This window comes from Ostrinia furnacalis, unplaced genomic scaffold, assembly GCF_004193835.3.
Source record: "Ostrinia furnacalis isolate ACB-3 unplaced genomic scaffold, ASM419383v2 OfSCF0995, whole genome shotgun sequence".
Lineage (NCBI taxonomy): Eukaryota > Metazoa > Arthropoda > Insecta > Lepidoptera > Crambidae > Ostrinia > Ostrinia furnacalis.
The window spans coordinates 605200-623757 of record NW_021131234.1 but is presented as its reverse complement, the minus strand read 5'-3'; the positions used below and the strand labels follow the sequence as shown (position 1 = coordinate 623757).

The window sequence follows — 18558 nt, the reverse complement described above, 5'->3', positions numbered from 1 at the left end:
GTAAAAAGTTATCCATAAAATGAATTTTTGTGATGTAAGTCACTTGTAATACCAAGGACATCCTGGAATATTGTGATATTCCAAAAACAAAGAAATACATTAGAGATCATACCACAATGAACAATTTAATAAGTTACCAGTACATATTATCTGTGCCAGTACTATTTATTATTGCTGTTTTGTTTGCAGTCTTTATTCCAAAGAAATACTCTAACCTGCTTAGGCTGAGTTGCACCACCTAACTTTGACCGTAACTATGACGATAACCGGTGTATTTTGTATGGAGTTTGACAGATTTTTGACGTTTGTCAAAGTTAAAGTAAGATGGTGCAACCCACCCTTATACTTTGACTGAATTATTACTACTAAAAGTAGCTTAGAAACAAAAGTCAGTCAAAACATTAATTTATCAATAAAGTCAGTCTGCATTTGATTCATTTTATAACTATCCCAAAAACAAACAAAAACATGTTGTAACAATCCGATTTTTTAAAGAAAAAATATTTTGATCCTTTAAACATTATAAAAAGTAAAACCCAACTCAAAACTTACCTTGAATCCATGAAAATATAACCCTCTTTTTAAAAAAAAATTAAGGCTGAATTGCACCAACTTATTTTAACCGTGACTATAACGATAACCGGTTTTTTGTAGTCTGACAGACTTTTGACGTTTGTTAAAGTTAAAGTAAGATGGTCCAACCCAGGAAACCCAGCCTAATTTAAATTTTATTCCAAATAGTCACACCCTACGCGTGCAAGTGGGCCTAACGATACGATATGTACAACGTTATTGCGTTGTAAATTTTAAAGCAAATAGCATACCTCTAATTCGAGGTTTAGAATAACAATAAAACTTGCAGAAGTTGACTTCCGCAAGCTGTTTACCACTATGTAAATAGCGGTGGCAAGTCAACTTCTGCAACTTTCATTGCTAGTCTAAACCTCGCTTAAAACAATCTAACCGTAATCTGTCCAGCCGGATCGACTGTCAACGAGTACATAAACCATTCTAAAACAATGATAGATTAATTTTCTAATAAATACACTTCTAGAAAAATATATACAAATTAAATCTAAGTATTCGCTTACTTTTAAGCGTTAAATTTTTTTATTTTCCCCCATATCTTTTTGGTTAAAATGGCGGAATATTTGACACTTGAGTCCCAGTTAAAATATAGCGAGTTGAAACTGATAACAAACTAACAAAGACCCAAAATATACTGTGTGATCTTCTGGGAATCTAAACTAAATTAGAATATTTTTTATTGCTCACTGATTAGGCCTGGTACGTTATACTTTTTATAAACTCCATTTAAAATCAAGTGTGTGAAAGACAATTTAAAGCAATCACAGAATCTATGCTTGATTTTATACAAGTTTTGGGCAAAAAAGGCGCTAGCTTCCAAAACATACGTCAGCTAATAAGATCGATATTCACGGTTGTATATTCCCCAAGATATTGTATAAAAATGTTAACCAAATAGGTTGATTTTCCACAAAACGCATTGGGCCTTATTACAAAAAAAGTTACACGCGCGTTGAAAACTGGTTTAAAATGTAATGTTCATACTAAATGAAAATTTAAACGGAATGTTCAACGCGCGTTTAACTTTTTGTAAAAAGGCTCTGTATTCTAATAATACAAACTCCTTTTGCTACTGCTGTTATCTAAAACATATCTAATATATTTATCTATTAGTCTATGTGCATTATTGCGTTATGTATAGCATGCATCACGTAGTACACACACTACGTACAAATACCCTGTGATATGATTTATTACTATTTAACCGTATGACGCCAGATTATTTATCTAAATTGTAACATTTTGCTTGGCAACGTGGTCAGGTCCAAAAATTTTTTATTTGTTATTATTTTATCAAAATAACCTGGTTTTCTTTAAAACTATCCATTTAATTATAAGAAAAGGCACACAATTGCTTTTGTTACAAACTATTGTTTAATAATAATAATAGGGACCATGAAATTTAACATCTATGGATATTGGATTTTCTATTTTTCATTAACTGCAAATAACTCTACTTGCTTCTAAAACTGCCTAAACAAATTTTATTCTAATTAAAGCGATACCCTACCCTATTTTTATAAATAAATTTTTGAACCTGGCAACACTGGTAATCCAAAATGGCGTCATACAGGGGCATCAAACAATACTCAACTACAAAAATCATTCCAACCTCATGCGGCATGGTGTTTGAGGTCGAAAATCTCCATCAGCAGCGGTTCTATGGGGTTGACGTCCAGATACACTCCCGTGACCTCCTCGGCCAGTTTGCGGAGTTCTAGAATCTTTTGGATCAGCTTCAGGAAGGTGGACTTCGCTTCGCATCCCGGGTATACGCTTTCGAGGTACCGCCGTAAGAGGTAGTAGTAGGAATTCTGGAATTAAGATTTTTTTGAGTTAGTGAAAGTGTACACAGAATGGCGGAAATAATTAGCATGAAAAGTACCCGTAATAAGGAACCACACTTTACAGGTAAAGTCAGCATCAATTTCAACTGCAAATAAATACATACAGCCGAACATATAACCTCCTCCTTTTTTGAAGTCTGTTAAAAACTATCGTGGGTCTGTAAATTCGAAATAAATTTGGCGTGAATAGGTACAATGGCGTATGTGATCAGTTTTATAAGACAGTAAGGTTGTTCCAAGCGAGTGTTATATCCTACAATTGACCTGTTCCAGCTTGATCACGTCACACGTCATCTTGGGCCAGTCTAGCGCAATGGCGAACATGATCAGTAGTCCAAAGCACCTACAACTGACCTGTTCTAGTTTGACAGTACGTGGCGTGAACAGTACAATGGCGGATGTGATCAGTTTGATCAGTGTCCTGCTATATCCTACAACTGACCTGTTCCAGTTTTACCACGTCCGCGTCCCTATGTACGATCTTGGGTCTATCCGGCGTGAACAGAACGATGGCGAACATGATTAGTGTTCTGCTATAATGGCGAACATGATCAGTGTCCTGCTATAAATGGCGAACATGATCAGTGTCCTGTTACATGCTACAACTGACCTGCTCCAGCTTGACCACGTCTCTGTGCACAATCTTGGGCTGGTCTAGCGTAAAACAACACAATGGCAAATGTGATCAGTGTCCTGTTATAAATGGCGAAAATGACGCTATATGCTACAACTGACCTGTTCTAACTTCACGTCATTTTTATGAACAATCTTGAACCAGTATAGCATAAAACAGCACGAAGGCGATTGTAATCAGTGTCCTGCTATAAATGGCGAACATGATCAGTATCCTGCTACAATGGCGAACATGATGTCAGCTGGTAGAGAATGACGTATGGCATTAAGCTCGCCTTTTTGTACAGAACATTGTTGTGTGTGCAATAAAGTCTTTAAATAAATAAATATATGCTACAACTGACCTGTTCTAACTTCACGACGTCCCTATGAACAATCTTTGGTCTATCCGGCGTGAACAATACAATGGCGGACATAATCAGCGTGACGTGCTCGTCGGCGCGCCACTGCGGATCGAACGAGCGAATGAACGACTCGTAGGAACGATAGATGTTGCCGGTCACGATCAATGTTCGGAGCCATTGATGTATGACCACAACTGACCTGTTCTAGCTTGACCACGTCTCTGTGCACTAGGTATCTTGGGCCATTTTAGAGTGATCAGAACAATGGCGAATGTGATCAGTGTCCCGCTATTAAGTGCGAACATGATCAGTGTCCCGCTATAAATTGCGAACATGATCAGTGTCCTGTTACTAATGGTGAACATGATCAGTGTCCTGCTATAAATGGTGAACATGATGCTATATGCTACAACTGACCTGTTCTAACTTCACGACGTCTTTATGAACAATCTTGGGTCTATCCGGCGTAACAGTACAATGGCGGACATAATCAGCGGTCCCAACTCCCAAGAGCCTATATCTCACCTGTTCGAGCTTGACCACGTCTTTATGAAGAATCTTGGACCAGTTTCACGTAAACAGTACAATGGCGGAGAATGACAACTGACCTGTTCTAACTTCACGACGTCTTTATGAACAATCTTGGGTCTATCCGGCGTAAATAATACAATGGCGGACATAATTAGCGTGACGTGCTCGTCGGCGCGCCACTGCGGATCGAACGAGCGAATGAACGACTCGTACGAGCGGTATATGTTGCCGGTGGCAAGTTTGAGAACGTCCGTGCGAATGCAGCCGAACTGGTCTTGGACTTGGGGGATCTGGGGAAGTAGAAATAGAAAAACACTTTATTTGACATGAAAATAACATAAATAATACCGAACATAGAGAAAAAAACAGGGAAAAGTATTTTCCTGTGAAAAAGACGCCTCTCAGTATAAATCGAGACACGCGTGCCCCTGGTTTCCAGCGGGTGCCTCACCAGCCGTTAAGTTTACAAGTTTAACATTAACTGGAGGGCGCCACTATCATAACAGACTACATTCTCGGCTAGCTTCGGTCGTGTCGAGACATTCATTTTTAGGAATTTGAACTTTGAAATGATCGCGAGTGCAAATTGCAATGTTGGTTACGAATTTTGGTTAATTTCCTCATAACGAGTAGTATAGCTACAGTAATAGAGTAGATTCTGCACGAAGGGATAAAAAACTATCATGTTAATGATATTAAGTAGATGTGGAACAGAAATAAATGCTTACCTTCCACTGATTTCTTTGGCCGTCGTAATAATACGTCATTGTACTAATTAATATCATCACTTCTATGCACCCGCCTTTTAGAAGAGCAACCTGAAAAGATAAAAAAAGTTTTTATTTTACAGGCTTTTGTCAAGTGGGTGTGGTTAGTTAAGTGCTAAAAGGTATTGAAGAGAACAAAGAACGCGTTTTGGTTTATGTTCGATTCACAAAAAATAAAATGTCTTCAATTTTGTACGGTGTTACGGAACCAGTGCGTGTGTCCAACTTGGCAAGATAAGCTATAGTTTATCTAAACCTTTTTAAGTGTGCTGAAAAAGTTAAAACATGTCATACTGAAATACAGGTTGTTTGGTAGAACGTTAGACAAANATCTAAAATATGTCTAATGTATTTATCTATTAGTCTATGTACATTATTGCGTTATGTATAGCATGCATCACGTAGTACACACTACGTACAAATACCCTGTGATATGATTTATTACTATTTTATCGTATGACGCCAGATTATTATCTAAATTGTAACATTTTGCTTGGCAACATGTGGTCAGGTCCAAAAATTGTTTTATTTTTTATTATTTTATCAAAATAACCTGGTTTTCTCTTAAAACTATCCATTTAATTACAAGAAAAGGCACATTATTGCTTTTGTTACAAATCTATTGTTGAATAATAACAGTGACAATGAAAATTAATTATTGGGTAATAATTGGACGTTGGCTTTATTTTCTATTTTTCATACACTGCAAATAACTACTTGTTTCTAAAACTGCCTAAAAAAATTTATTCTAATTAAAGCGATACCCTACTCTATTTTTATAAATACATTTTTGAACCTGGCAACACTGGTAATCCAAAATGGCGTCATACAGGGGCATCAAACAATACTCAACTACAAAAATCTTTCCAACCTCATGCGGCATGGTGTTTGAGGTCGAAAATCTCCATCAGCAGCGGTTCTATGGGGTTGACATCCAGATACACTCCCGTGACCTCCTCGGCCAGTTTGCGGAGTTCTAGTATCTTTTGGATCAGCTTCAGGAAGGTGGACTTCGCTTCGCATCCCGGGTAGACGCTTTCGAGGTACCGCCGTAAGAGGTAGTAGTAGGAATTCTGGAATAAAGATTTTTTTGAGTTAGTGTAAGTGTACACCGAATAGTATGATCATCGTGATATTGTACAGTCAGAATCAACAAGATTTTATCTATTCTAGCTTGAGGACGTCTCAATGCAATATTTTGTGTCTGTCTGGCGTAAGTAGTACAATACAGTAAGTGATCAGTTTTATAAGCTAGCCTATGACAGACACATTCTCACTTCACAATATCTAGATGCACTGTTAGAGGCCGGTGTAGTACTCCAAGCGTCAAAACTAACCTGTTCNTAGACAAACTTCGTGGGTGAGTTATAGGTAAGGTCATTTTAAGAATACAAGTTCGCCCATTTGACCCTAAGTGAGCTACTTTTTTTGTCATTTTTGTCCGAAATTTGACCTAAAAACTGCTTCAATTTTTTTCTGTGTATCTCACCTGGTCTTCCTCGCACATGTTCTTGAAGGCGTTGATCTTCTTGGCCAGCTTGATGACGCGGCGGATGGCGACTGCAGTCAGGTTCACGATCGTGATCAGCCGAGGGTCGTGCTTGCCGTCGCCCTCCTGGGAAACAACATTCATCATCATCATCGTTTCGGCCATAGGATGTCCACTGCTGAATGATTGATGATTCCTCTTTCAATGATTGATGATTTCAGCTTGGTAGACTATTTCAAAAATACAATTAGACAGAAATATTATAAAACATTGTTTAGATCTATTTATCTACAGGGTGTTAGGTAAATGGGTATATGAGCCGACACTAGCCCATGTTAACATGGGCATATAAATGGTATGGTGAAGTCAGAAATTTGATTTCATCATTTTAATTTTTTTAATTTTCATATTAAATAAATTTTATAAAATCCGATTTGTATGAAAAATAAAATAATTAAAATGAAGATATAAATTTTCTGACTTCACCATACCATTTATATGACCATGTTAACATGGGCTAGTGTCGGCTCATATACACATTTACCTAACAGCCTGTATATTAAAGGCCGAAGATATACGCCAGCTTCATTTGGAATAGGCTATTTTACAACCTACAACTGCCAAAACTTTTTGTATAGTGATTGACAGATTCTTGACGTTTGTTAAAGTTAAAGTAAGATGGTGCAACTCAGCTTTAGATATGTCGATAATAACTAGCCAAGCGGCCTTATAACAACCCACGAACAGAAAAAATTGCGTCCGCTAGTTTTTACCACTGGACTGGAACTTGATTCTTAATTTATTTCTCGCAAGATTATTGTGTTCAATCCCAGGGGAAAAAATAGTGAATTCCAACAAAAATGTGTATTGTAATGGCTATAGCTAGTACCTTCAACCCGGCTGTGCTCGCGGTATCGCCGATGAGCTGTGAGATATCGTCTTCTATAGGCGCGTGGAGCGCCTTATTGGCAACTAATAGCTCATTTAGCTTCGCTCGCTCTACCTGGAAGAATAATACTGGGATTAGCTAGCACTTGTTTGACTTTGCTTCTGTAGGCTTAGGATGCGCGTCACGATAAACTTTCATCAAGATATTTTATCGATTTTGCACGATAAGCTCATCCATTTGTCGTCTAAAATCGCTGATAAGATTTTACTATGGCGCGCATGCATCATATCTAGCCCGGGTGTTGAAGAAATACCATTGCTATCTTTAATGAAATCTTATTCTATGACTCATTTTAATTCTCTATTTCATTCCCAAGTAAATAATATCATGACACTGAATTGTCTCTGCTCACAAAATATCATCCAGTATTCAATTCCAATTAATATTTAGTCAATACCTTAATTAACAACCATTCAATAAATAATATGTACGTTTTGTGTTTAAAAATAATCAAATGATTCATTCAAATATGGTCATTATTGTATTGTCACTTATTAGTTTTTCCTTCAGATAAACCTCTGTGGTCAATGACTAATAACTCATCATTAGTTCATTCAGTTCCCGGGAAGAGCCTTAACCAGGCCTGTGCATCTCCGCGAGTTTACATCGAAAACAAAACACGCACGAAGGCCCACCTACAGGATACGAGTACTATTCGACAAGGCCTCACATACGAGCGAACATTGACTCACGCACGCGTATTCTTGTGTATGATGGAAGAAAATAAAGAAAATGGTGTACTAAATACTGTGCAGTATTTAACTGCCTAAATAATAATAAAACACAGAATGTACTTTTTTAAGTTGCCTCAAGACACTGAGAGATAAATAAGTAGTTAATATTATTCATGATAATTAATGCTTAATCATGTATTCCTCCGCCATTTTCTGCAGTTTGGCACCTCACGTCACATCATTTTACCGAAGTCAGCCCTAGTAGCTTCGGCGCAGTGCCGATCACTGACGTTTGTCAACAAAATGGTGCTTGACTCTTGAGACAGGCTAAATTACATCATATTGTTAAGGACATTGAGCATACATTTTTTTAAATACCTTCTGAAGTAAAACTTCTGTACGTAGTACTTATTATTATTCTGTGCCTTAACTTAAAATATTACTTAGGCTAAGGGTTAGTTATGAGGTTTTGTAAAATTCTCTTTTAGGTTGTAATGACAAGAAATTATACAGAGCATCTTTGATTTGGAAGGATTTTGTCTAATATATTATGTAGTTTCGGTTATGGATACGGTTACGGATATAGGAATAATATTATACCGATTTCGGTTTCGGATATTTTTTTATTTCGGATATCCGAAAGTTGTCCAACACGTCTCATTTATGGCCGCACACTTTACATCGAATAAAGAGTAATAAAAAAATTAAAATTGATACTAGATGGCATTATAAAGGTAAATCAGGCTGTTATGGCTTTACATAAATAATGCTATACAAAAAAAATAAATAACTGCCTACATCCGAAACTATCCGAAACTTTTGAATCGGTTACGGTTATGGTTTCGAATATTTTTTTATTTCGGATATCCGAAAGTTTCGGTTACGGTTACGGATATCCATAACATCCCTGACCTCTATTACCTCATTCAGTTCCCGAGAAGAGCCGCACAACGTTAGACAAATTTCGTGGGTGAGTTATAGGTAAGGTCATTTTAAGAATACAAGTTCGCCCATTTGACCCTAAGTGAGCTACTTTTTTTTGTCATTTTTGTTTTTATTTATTTTTGTCCGAAATTTGACCTAAAAACTGCTTCAATTTTTTTCTGTGTATGTTACCTGGTCTTCCTCGCACATGTTCTTGAAGGCGTTGATCTTCTTGGCCAGCTTGATGACGCGGCGGATGGCGACTGCAGTCAGGTTCACGATCGTGATCAGCCGAGGGTCGTGCTTGCCGTCGCCCTCCTGGGAAACAATATTCATCATCATCATCGTTTCGGCCATAGGATGTCCACTGCTGAATATAGGCCTTTTTCAACGATTCATAATTTCAGCTGGTTGACTTTTTCGAAAATACAATTAGACAGAAATATTATAAAACATTGTTCAGATCTATTTATCTATATTATAGGCCGAAGATATACAACTCTTACAACCTACAACTGCCAAAATTGTTTATGTATAGTGATTGACAGATTCTTCACGTTTGTTAAAGTTAAACTAAGATGTTGCAAATCAGCTTTAAATATGTCGATCATAACTAGCCAAGCGGCCTTATAACAAACCCACGAACAGAAAAAATTGCGTTTTGCCGCTAGTTTTTACCACTGGACTGGAACTTGATTCTTAATTTATTTCTCGCGAGATTATTGTGTTCAATCCCAGGGGGAAAAATAGTGAATTCCAACAAAAATGTGTATTGTAATGGCTATAGCTAGTACCTTCAGCCCTGCTGTGCTGGCGGTATCGCCGATGAGCTGTGAGATATCGTCTTCTATAGGCGCGTGGAGCGCCTTATTGGCAACTAATAGCTCATTCAGCTTCGCTCGCTCTACCTGGAAGATTAATACTGAAATTAGTTAGCTCTTGATCGGACTTTGTTTCTGTAGGCTTAGGATGCGCGTCACGATAAACTTTTATCATGGATTTTATCGATTTTGCACGACAAGCAAATATATATTTGTCGTCTAAAATCGCCGACAACATTTTACCATGGCGCGCATTCTACCTAGCCCGGGTGTTGAAAAAGTACCATTGCACTCTTTAATGAAATCTTAATCTACGACTAATTTTAATTCTCTGTTTCATTCCCAAGTAAATAATATCATGACACTGAATTGTCTCTGCTCACAAAATATCATCTAATATTCAATTCAAATTAATATTTAGTCAATACTAAGGTATTGGTTAATTAAGATTAACAACCATTAAATAAATAATATGTACGTTTTGTGTTTAAACATATCAAATGATTCATCAAATATAGTCATTATTGTACTGTCACTTATTTAGCTTTTCCTTCATATAAACCTCTGTGGCCAGTGACTAATAGCAGTCTGTTACCTCATTCAGTTCCAGGAAGAGCCTTAACTTAAAATATTACTTAGAGCTATACATATTTCACCGGGACAACATGGCGGTGCAACCAGTCGCCGCTACCAACAAAATGTATGCAGCTGGTTGCGCCGCCATGGTGTCCCGGTGAAATATAGCCCTAAGGGTTAGTTATGAGGTTTTGGAAAATCTACTTTAGGTTGTAATGACAAGAAATTATACCGAGCATCTCTTTGATTTGGAAGGATTTTGTCTAATAGCAGGCTGATATGATAGATCGGCTCTATGTTATGGATATGTAGTTTCGATTATGGATACGGTTACGGATTTAGGAATAATATTATACAGGTTTCAGTTACGGTTACGGATATTTTTTTATTTCGGATATCCGAAAGTTGTCCAACACGGCTCATTTATGGCCGCACACTTTCAAAATTAAAATTGATATTAGATGGCATTATAAAGATAAATCAGGCTGTTATGGCTTTAAATAAAAAAAATTAACTGCCTACATCCGAAACTTTTGATATTTCTTTATTTTTGGTTTCGGATATTTCTTTATTTCGGATTCCGAAAATTTCGGTTACGGTTACGGATATCCATAACATCCCTGATCTCTATTACCTCATTCAGTTCTCGCGAAGAGCCGCAANAGCCGCACGGGTTCACAGATGTGTAGGCTTCGAACTCCAGCTTGATGGCTTCGCATAGGATCGACTCCATTGAGTTGGGTTCTATTCTGTGGAGAATTAGTTAAGATTATTAAAATGACTATTATAGTAAAGGACCAAAGGTTTAGGAAGCCCTTTAGCTAGGTCAGTGGTTCTTAACCTTTAAGTCACGAGGGACCATTTTACCAAATATCTGTCTTGTCAGGGACCACTTTTTTTTCCAAAATCCTATGAAAGGGGAGGTCGATTTCTCGCCACTGTGCGCCGTTTACGTTGTGTTGACTCGACTCATCACGTCACGTCACTTGTTTATTACGATGTCTTCGTGGACCACTTGGTATGCCTCCTACCGGTTAAGAACCACTGAGCTAAGTGGAGAGGCTAATTGGGAAAGGGCGCCGGCAGAAGCTGCGTTAAGCTGAAGACAGGGCAGTATGGCACGTATTGTATTGGGCGAGGCGTATTTTTTTTTTTTTATCAACAACGAGGAAGCTCTTGGCCTGTATCTCACCTGGTTAATCACTGCTATAAGCTCGCGATGACGACTATGACACTATGATGATGACAAAGACCAAATAATAATGATGACTTCAAAATGTAAATATTTTATTAACAGTCAGTTTAATGTTTTGTAGGGTATCTAGGTCAAGTTTAAAGTGGTCTTTATGGCACACCCCAAATATTGTGTTGATTAGACTTGCTATCAACTTTGAGACAGATAAGTTTCAATATAATAGCTAGCTAATTGCTCATCCCAGAAGAGGATAACCGTTACCTTGAGTTTCTTGTGATCTTAAAAGTTAATTAGTTATGTAGTTATGTGGTTTAGGAGATTTTACTTAAGGTTACAATGACTATACACCAACCATCTCTTTAATTTGGAAGGATTTTGTACAATTCCAAATCAAATTAAAAGCGTTTATTCGTGGATCATAGGTGACAATAATATGTAGTTGTTTAAGCCTAGGCGCAGACCATCGACTATTAGTTGGCCGATAGTTGGGTCGGGCTGTTAATCAGTATGGAGATGTATGGAAGTGCGCACATTACACCGATTTGGTATCGGCCGATTCTTCATACAAATTAGAATCGGGCCCAACTATCGGCCAACTAAAAATCGATGGTCAACGCCTAGCCTAAATTAGGCAGTCCAATTTAAACTGGTATATTCATAAGTGCCACTTGTGGTCTAAACTGAATAAATATTTTTGATTTTGATTTTGATATACCTCTCAACATCCTGCAGTATGTCCCGGGCCTTATTGACGTCGGGGTTGGTGCTGGTGGACGGTATCTCCTCACAAACGTGCTGCCGCTTCGGCTCAGTGTACGTCATCGTGTCGCCGTTGGTTAATATTGACCTGGAACATTTTTTGTGAAATATTATTCTTCCGTGAGTAATTAGCTGTATTTTCAACCGACTTCAAAAAAGGAGGAGGTTCTCAATTCGACCCGTATGTTTTTTTTTTTCTATGTTTGTTACGCGATAACTCCGCCAATTATGAACCGATTTGAACAAATCTTTTTTCGGCGTATAGGTAATACCTCAAGGGTGGTCCCATTTAAATTTAATGATAGAAAAAACAACCCCCAAGGGTGGAAAATTGGGGNATAAGTAGATTAATTATTTTTTCATTAGACAGCAACCCTAACAGCGTAAGAAGAGTTCAGAGGCACGCGATAGAAAGAGACAAAACTTGTAGGTGAATAAAATTGTAGGTAGGTACGTAGTGCTGTGCGAGCTGAATTCCACTGTATTGCGTCGTAGCAAGACTCGCATTTATTTAAATCGTCTTGCGGAGTAATCCTTCTGTACCTGTACTATTACTTATTCTGTGTCAGTATGGAGATGTATGAAAGCGCGCACATTACACCGATTTGGTATCGGCCGATTCATCATACAAATTAGAATCGGGCCCAACTATCGGCCTACTAAAAATCGATGGTCAACGCCTAGCCTAAATTAGGCAGTCCAATTTAAACTGGTATACCTCTCAACATCCTGCAGTATGTCCCGGGCCTTATTGACGTCGGGGTTGGTGCTGGTGGACGGTATCTCCTCACAAACGTGCTGCCGCTTCGGCTCAGTGTACGTCATCGTGTCGCCGTTGGTTAATATTGACCTGGAACATTGTTTGTATAAATGTTATTCTTCCGTGAGTAATTAGCTGTATTTTTCGATGTAAACATGTGCTTGTTATGACTTCCAACAAGCATCTTAGACCTTTCAACCTTTGTTTTGTCTCCTATAATCCCCTTTGCACTAAAGGGAAGTCGAACTTTAACTTGAAACTCCTATGTCTTTTGATTATTTTGTTGCGGGTCCAATGACAGTTTAACTTTCCAAAGGACAAACTTTAACTTCACTTGTTAGGCTTTATTGGTGGTCAAGCTGTAGATCCTGGCTACACAGGAGTTGCAGTGGGAACGAGAGGTGGGAATAGTCCCGTTTAAGCTGGTCCAGATGACGCGTTTTTACTCGCGCGTTTCGAATCACGCGATATTGAGATACGAGGTTCATACCTACATTTTGTCCACATGCAGTCGCGCGTTCTGATAAAACGCGTCATGGACCAGCTCTTATCAAGGCTAAATACAAACCAGTAAGTCTGTAATCTATAGGTAAATTGAAAAAAAAAAAAAAAATAACTGGTGCATTAGGCAGTTTAATTTGTTCATTACTACATAATAATATTATAGAACAAAGTCGCTTTTCTGTGTGTCCCTATGTACGGTTAGATCTTTAAAACTACACAACCGATTTTGATGCGGTTTTTTTTATAGATAGAGTAATTCAAGAGGAAGGGTTTTTTTAAGTATTGTACCTGTGCGAAGCAGGGGTGGGTCACTATTTATTTATAACTAGCTTTCCGCCCGCGGCTTCGCCCGCGTGGTATTTTGTCTGTCACAGAAAAACTTTATCGCGCGCGTCCCTGTTTCAAAAACCGGGATAAAAACTATACTATGTCCTTTCTCGGGACTCAAACTATATTAAAAATTTCATAAAAATCGGTTCAGTGGTTTAGGCGTGAAAGCGATACAGAGACAGACAGAGTTGTCGCATTTATAATATTAGTAAGGATTTAGTTTAAGATGCTACCAGGCCTGTTCATCTCCGCGAGTTTACATCGAAAACAAAACACGCACGATGGCCCACCTACAGGATACTATTCGACAAGGCCTCACATACGAGCGAACATTGACTCACGCACGCGTATTCTTGTGTATGATGGAAGACAATAAAGAAAATGGTGTACTAAATACTGTGCAGTATTTAACTGCCTAAATAATAATAAAAACACAGAATGTACTTTTTTAAGTTGCCTCAAGACACTGAGAGGTAAATAAGTAGTGAATATTATTCATCATAATTCATGCTAAATCATATTTCCTTCGCCATTTTCCGCAGTTGGGCACCTCACGTCACATCATTTTACCGAAGTCAGCCCTATAGCTTCGGCGCAGTGCCGATCATTGACGTTTGTCAACAAAATGGTGCTTGACTCTTGAGACAGGCTAAATTACACCATATTGTTAATGACATTGAGCATACATTTTTTTAAATACCTTCGCGAAGTAAAACTTCTGTACGTAGTACTTATTATTATTCTGTGATGCTACTTTTAATGCTAAGAAATTATAATAACTTTGAAAAAATCTGTTTAAGGTAGGTACTTATAAAACAAATTTTACATTGAGATAAAAATAGTATAGGAAGCAATTTTATTTCAACTTGCCCTTGACCAACTTATTACATGTTTTGTTGTGACTCACTATGTGATTTAAGAAAACATTAAATAACCTTGATTAGTGTAGTATCTTGTTGATAAAAAAATGTTAAACATTATTAGATGGCATTTTTTTTTACTTTGGTGGAAAGAGAAAAACAGTGCTAACTTTCATTGATTATAATTTTATCAACAAGTTTTCATTTGGATTTTTGTTTTAATAGATGCAGAAATCTATCCAGTCTCCAAATGGATAATGAAAGTTACAAAATACCTCCATATTTTTGGTTTTAGGAAGAACATTTTGTAAAATATCTCTGAAAATTAAGTAAAGAGATGACTTTGTTTTACAGGTTTTTTTAACAATTAAAGGTTTTGGATATGATACAGTTTGTAAGCACTACTAAGAAATAAAAAAATGTTTGTACACTAACAAAATATTTTAGAGATTATGTACAAACCTTATACTATTTTGTTTTGGGAGTTCAGCATATAAACTATTACTATTGTCCATTGTATCATACATATTGTATGATTCTTGCTGCAACCGGTGCTCGTATAATGATCTATTGATGATCGTCTTCTCCTCAATAGGATTGACCTTCATAGGGTACACGTCGCTACTCTGCACACTCGGAGGAGCGTAATACATCGGCGGAGAATGTAACGATGACTCCAAGTCATTGCTCAACGGTGACTGAACCGTACTGCTCGGACTACACGTCGTACTATTCAGAACATCATACTGAACTATTTGTTCTTGAGGTGGCGGTATGTACGTGTTAGTAATTTCATCGTCCCGCTTCGTTATTTTGGAGCTAGAGACAGCATCTTCAGGAGAATTATGATGACGTTTCTTCGCGCGGTTTTCTTCTATTTTTCTCCGCTTCTCTGCTTTGTCCTCTTCTGACATTATGAACTCCTTCACCATTCCTATCGCTAAACATTTTTCCAGCCGACATTTTTGACAAAATCTACGTGTTACCACAGTAATCTCACAGTTGTTCGTGAACGGACACTTGAACTCCTTACTAGCTAATGCATTGCGTCGAAAAAACGCTTTGCAACTCTCACAAGAAATCGCGTTAAAGTTGTACCCTAGCGCCTTATCACCGCAAACTAAACATATTTTCTGAAGATTAGACGGTATCTCCTTCTTGGTACCGGGCCCATCGTTCTTTTTATCGCTATTCTCACTGGAACTATCCATTTTCACAGTAAAATAACATAGAAATTCACTTTAGTAAACACAAAAGGATTCCACTACTTTGTAAGGCGCGACTACAGGCGTCACTCGGCAATTCACTCACGGGCATCGTGTTAAACGAACAGGCGATTAGGTAGCAACATTGATATTTAATCAATGTTTATTGATAACGTAACATTTTGCGAAAATGTTCAAGATAAATAAAATAATCTGATCCATTTGATGACTAATGTCATAAATTAGGTGTCATTTTACTGTCACTAATGTCAGTTGCACCATGTGTCAAAGATTTTTTTTTATAATTATGTTCCAGACAAGGCGATAACGCATTCAGTTTTCTTCTGGTTAATAATTTTCAATTTGTGGAATGATGTTGATGACTGAATAGGAAAATGGAACCAATAATAATGATAAACACACTCATGTTCTTGCTTAAGAAATAAAGGACAGTGCCAATCCATGTATGGAAGTTGGACCAAGTGCTGCCCAGAATGAAACCATAGTGCATTTTGTTCCTTAGGCCAATACTAATTTGCAAACCGAAGCGCACTGAAATCTATCCCTTGAGTTAAGAGAAAAAAAGAGTTTTGTTTTGAATTATTTACATACAAAATATCATTGATGTATACGTACTACGCATAAGATTTCGAGATTGTGGCATTAAATAACAAAGTATACACCGTGTTACTTTGCATTCTTGCCATATTCACAGAGATAAAAGTAGGGACCAATACCTATTATTTAAGATAAACAAGAGACTCCCATAAAGAAAATACACTGAGTTTTTAGTAAATTTCGTTTTGCAGTACAAATTGGAATAAACCAATTTTGTCTCGCACTTTCTACAGGTGCAAGTGGAATAAACTTAGTGGGCGTGGCCTAGTTCTTATTAATCTGTGATGTTTTATGGCTCTGGGTACCAGCCTTTTTATCCAGTCATAATAATTATTTTAAAATACTCTTCAGTTGATTTTAGATTTTCCTTTCTACTCTCAGTTTCTACTTTACGGGCTTAGGACCGTCAAAAATACGTAATAATTATTAGGCTTTTAATTAATTTATAACATTGTTCCCTATTTTTACAAATTAATAAATTAAGTATGAAATGAAATCACCTTATTCACAATTAATTATTTATTTATGAGTTCCTACTTACAAAGTTTACGTACTGCGAAGCAAGTGTTCAAAGTGTCCTCCGTTCTGATGAAGGCACAGTCTAGCACGGCGAAGCGTAGGTATTTCGCTTTAGTTTTCGCAACACATAAACGTTTTGTCTCACAGTTTCGCTGAAGCAATCCTTTCACGTAACACGTTTACACTTTTTATCTCTTCTGCGCATACCAGTAATAGATGCAGAAATCTATCCAGTCTCCAAATGGATAATGAAAGTTACAAAATACCTCCATATTTTTGGTTTTAGGAAGAACATTTTGTAAAATATCTCTGAAAATTAAGTAAAGAGATGACTTTGTTTTACAGGTTTTTTAAATGATTAAAGGTTTTGGATATGATACTAGTTACTAAAAAAGATGCTTACACTAACAAAATATTTTTGAGATTATGTACAAACCTTATACTATTTTGTTTTGGGAGTTCAGCATATAAACTATTACTATTATCCATAGTATCATACATATTGTACGATTCTTGCTGCAACCGGTGCTCGTATAATGATCTATTGATGATCGTCTTCTCCTCAATAGGATTGACCTTCATAGGGTACACGTCGCTACTCTGCACACTCGGAGGAGCGTAATACATCGGCGGAGAATGTAACGATGACTCCAAGTCATTGCTCAACGGTGACTGAACCGTACTGCTCGGACTACACGTCGTACTATTCAGAACATCATACTGAACTATTTGTTCCTGAGGTGGCGGTATGTACGTGTTAGTAATTTCATCGTCCCGCTTTGTTATTTTGGAGCTAGAGACAGCGTCTTCAGGAGAATTATGATGACGTTTCTTCGCGCGGTTTTCTTCTATTTTTCTTCGCTTCTCTGCTTTGTCCTCTTCTGACATTATGAACTCCTTCACCATTCCTATCGCTAAACATTTTTCCAGCCGACATTTTTGACAAAATCTACGTGTTACCACAGTAATCTCACAGTTGTTCGTGAACGGACACTTGAACTCCTTACTAGCTAATGCATTGCGTCGAAAAAACGCTTTGCAACTCTCACAAGATATCGCGTTAAAGTTGTACCCTAGCGCCTTATCACCGCAAACTAAACATATTTTCTGAAGATTAGACGGTATCTCCTTCTTGTTACCGGGCCCATCGTTCTTTTTATCGCTATTCTCACTGGAACTATCCATTTTCACAATAAAATAACATAGAAATTCACTTTAGTAAACACAAAAGGATTCCACTACTTTGTAAGGCGCGACTACAGGCGTCACTCGGAAATTCACTCACGGGCATCGTGTTAAACGAACGGGCGATTAGGTAGCAACATTGATATTTAATCAATGTTTATTGATAACGTAACATTTTGCGAAAATGTTCAAGATAAATAAAATAATCTGATCCATTCGATGACTAATGTCATAAATTAGGTGTCATTTTACTGTCACTAATGTCAATTGCACCATGTGTCAAAGTTTTTTTTTTAATTATGTTCAAGACAAGGCGATAATGCATTCAGTTTTCTTCTGGTTAATAATTTTCAATTTGCGGAATGATGTTGATAGTAGGGAATTTAGTGCAATGATTTGTATGGAGANCAAAATTTTCGGGCATTATTTTTTAACGGATTTGTGTTCAGTATCAGTAATATAGTTACCTCTGTAAATATG

At 37.3% G+C, this 18558-nt stretch overlaps 1 protein-coding gene across 1 annotated transcript; it reads right to left on the bottom strand.

Moving 5' to 3' along the window:
• Positions 1 to 313: 313 nt before the first annotated feature.
• Hr96 (Nuclear hormone receptor HR96) lies at positions 314 to 18226 on the bottom strand. Its single transcript, XM_028301811.1, has 12 exons — positions 17330 to 18226; positions 12816 to 12947; positions 12054 to 12185; positions 10778 to 10892; positions 9541 to 9654; positions 8939 to 9064; positions 8744 to 8779; positions 7089 to 7202; positions 6200 to 6325; positions 4672 to 4761; positions 4021 to 4233; positions 314 to 2402 (listed from the first exon to the last, which is right to left on the bottom strand). Exons 1-12 carry the CDS (start codon positions 18076 to 18078, stop codon positions 2202 to 2204), a joined length of 2148 nt encoding a protein of 715 aa, XP_028157612.1. The 5' UTR covers positions 18079 to 18226; the 3' UTR covers positions 314 to 2201.
• Positions 18227 to 18558: the final 332 nt, after the last annotated feature.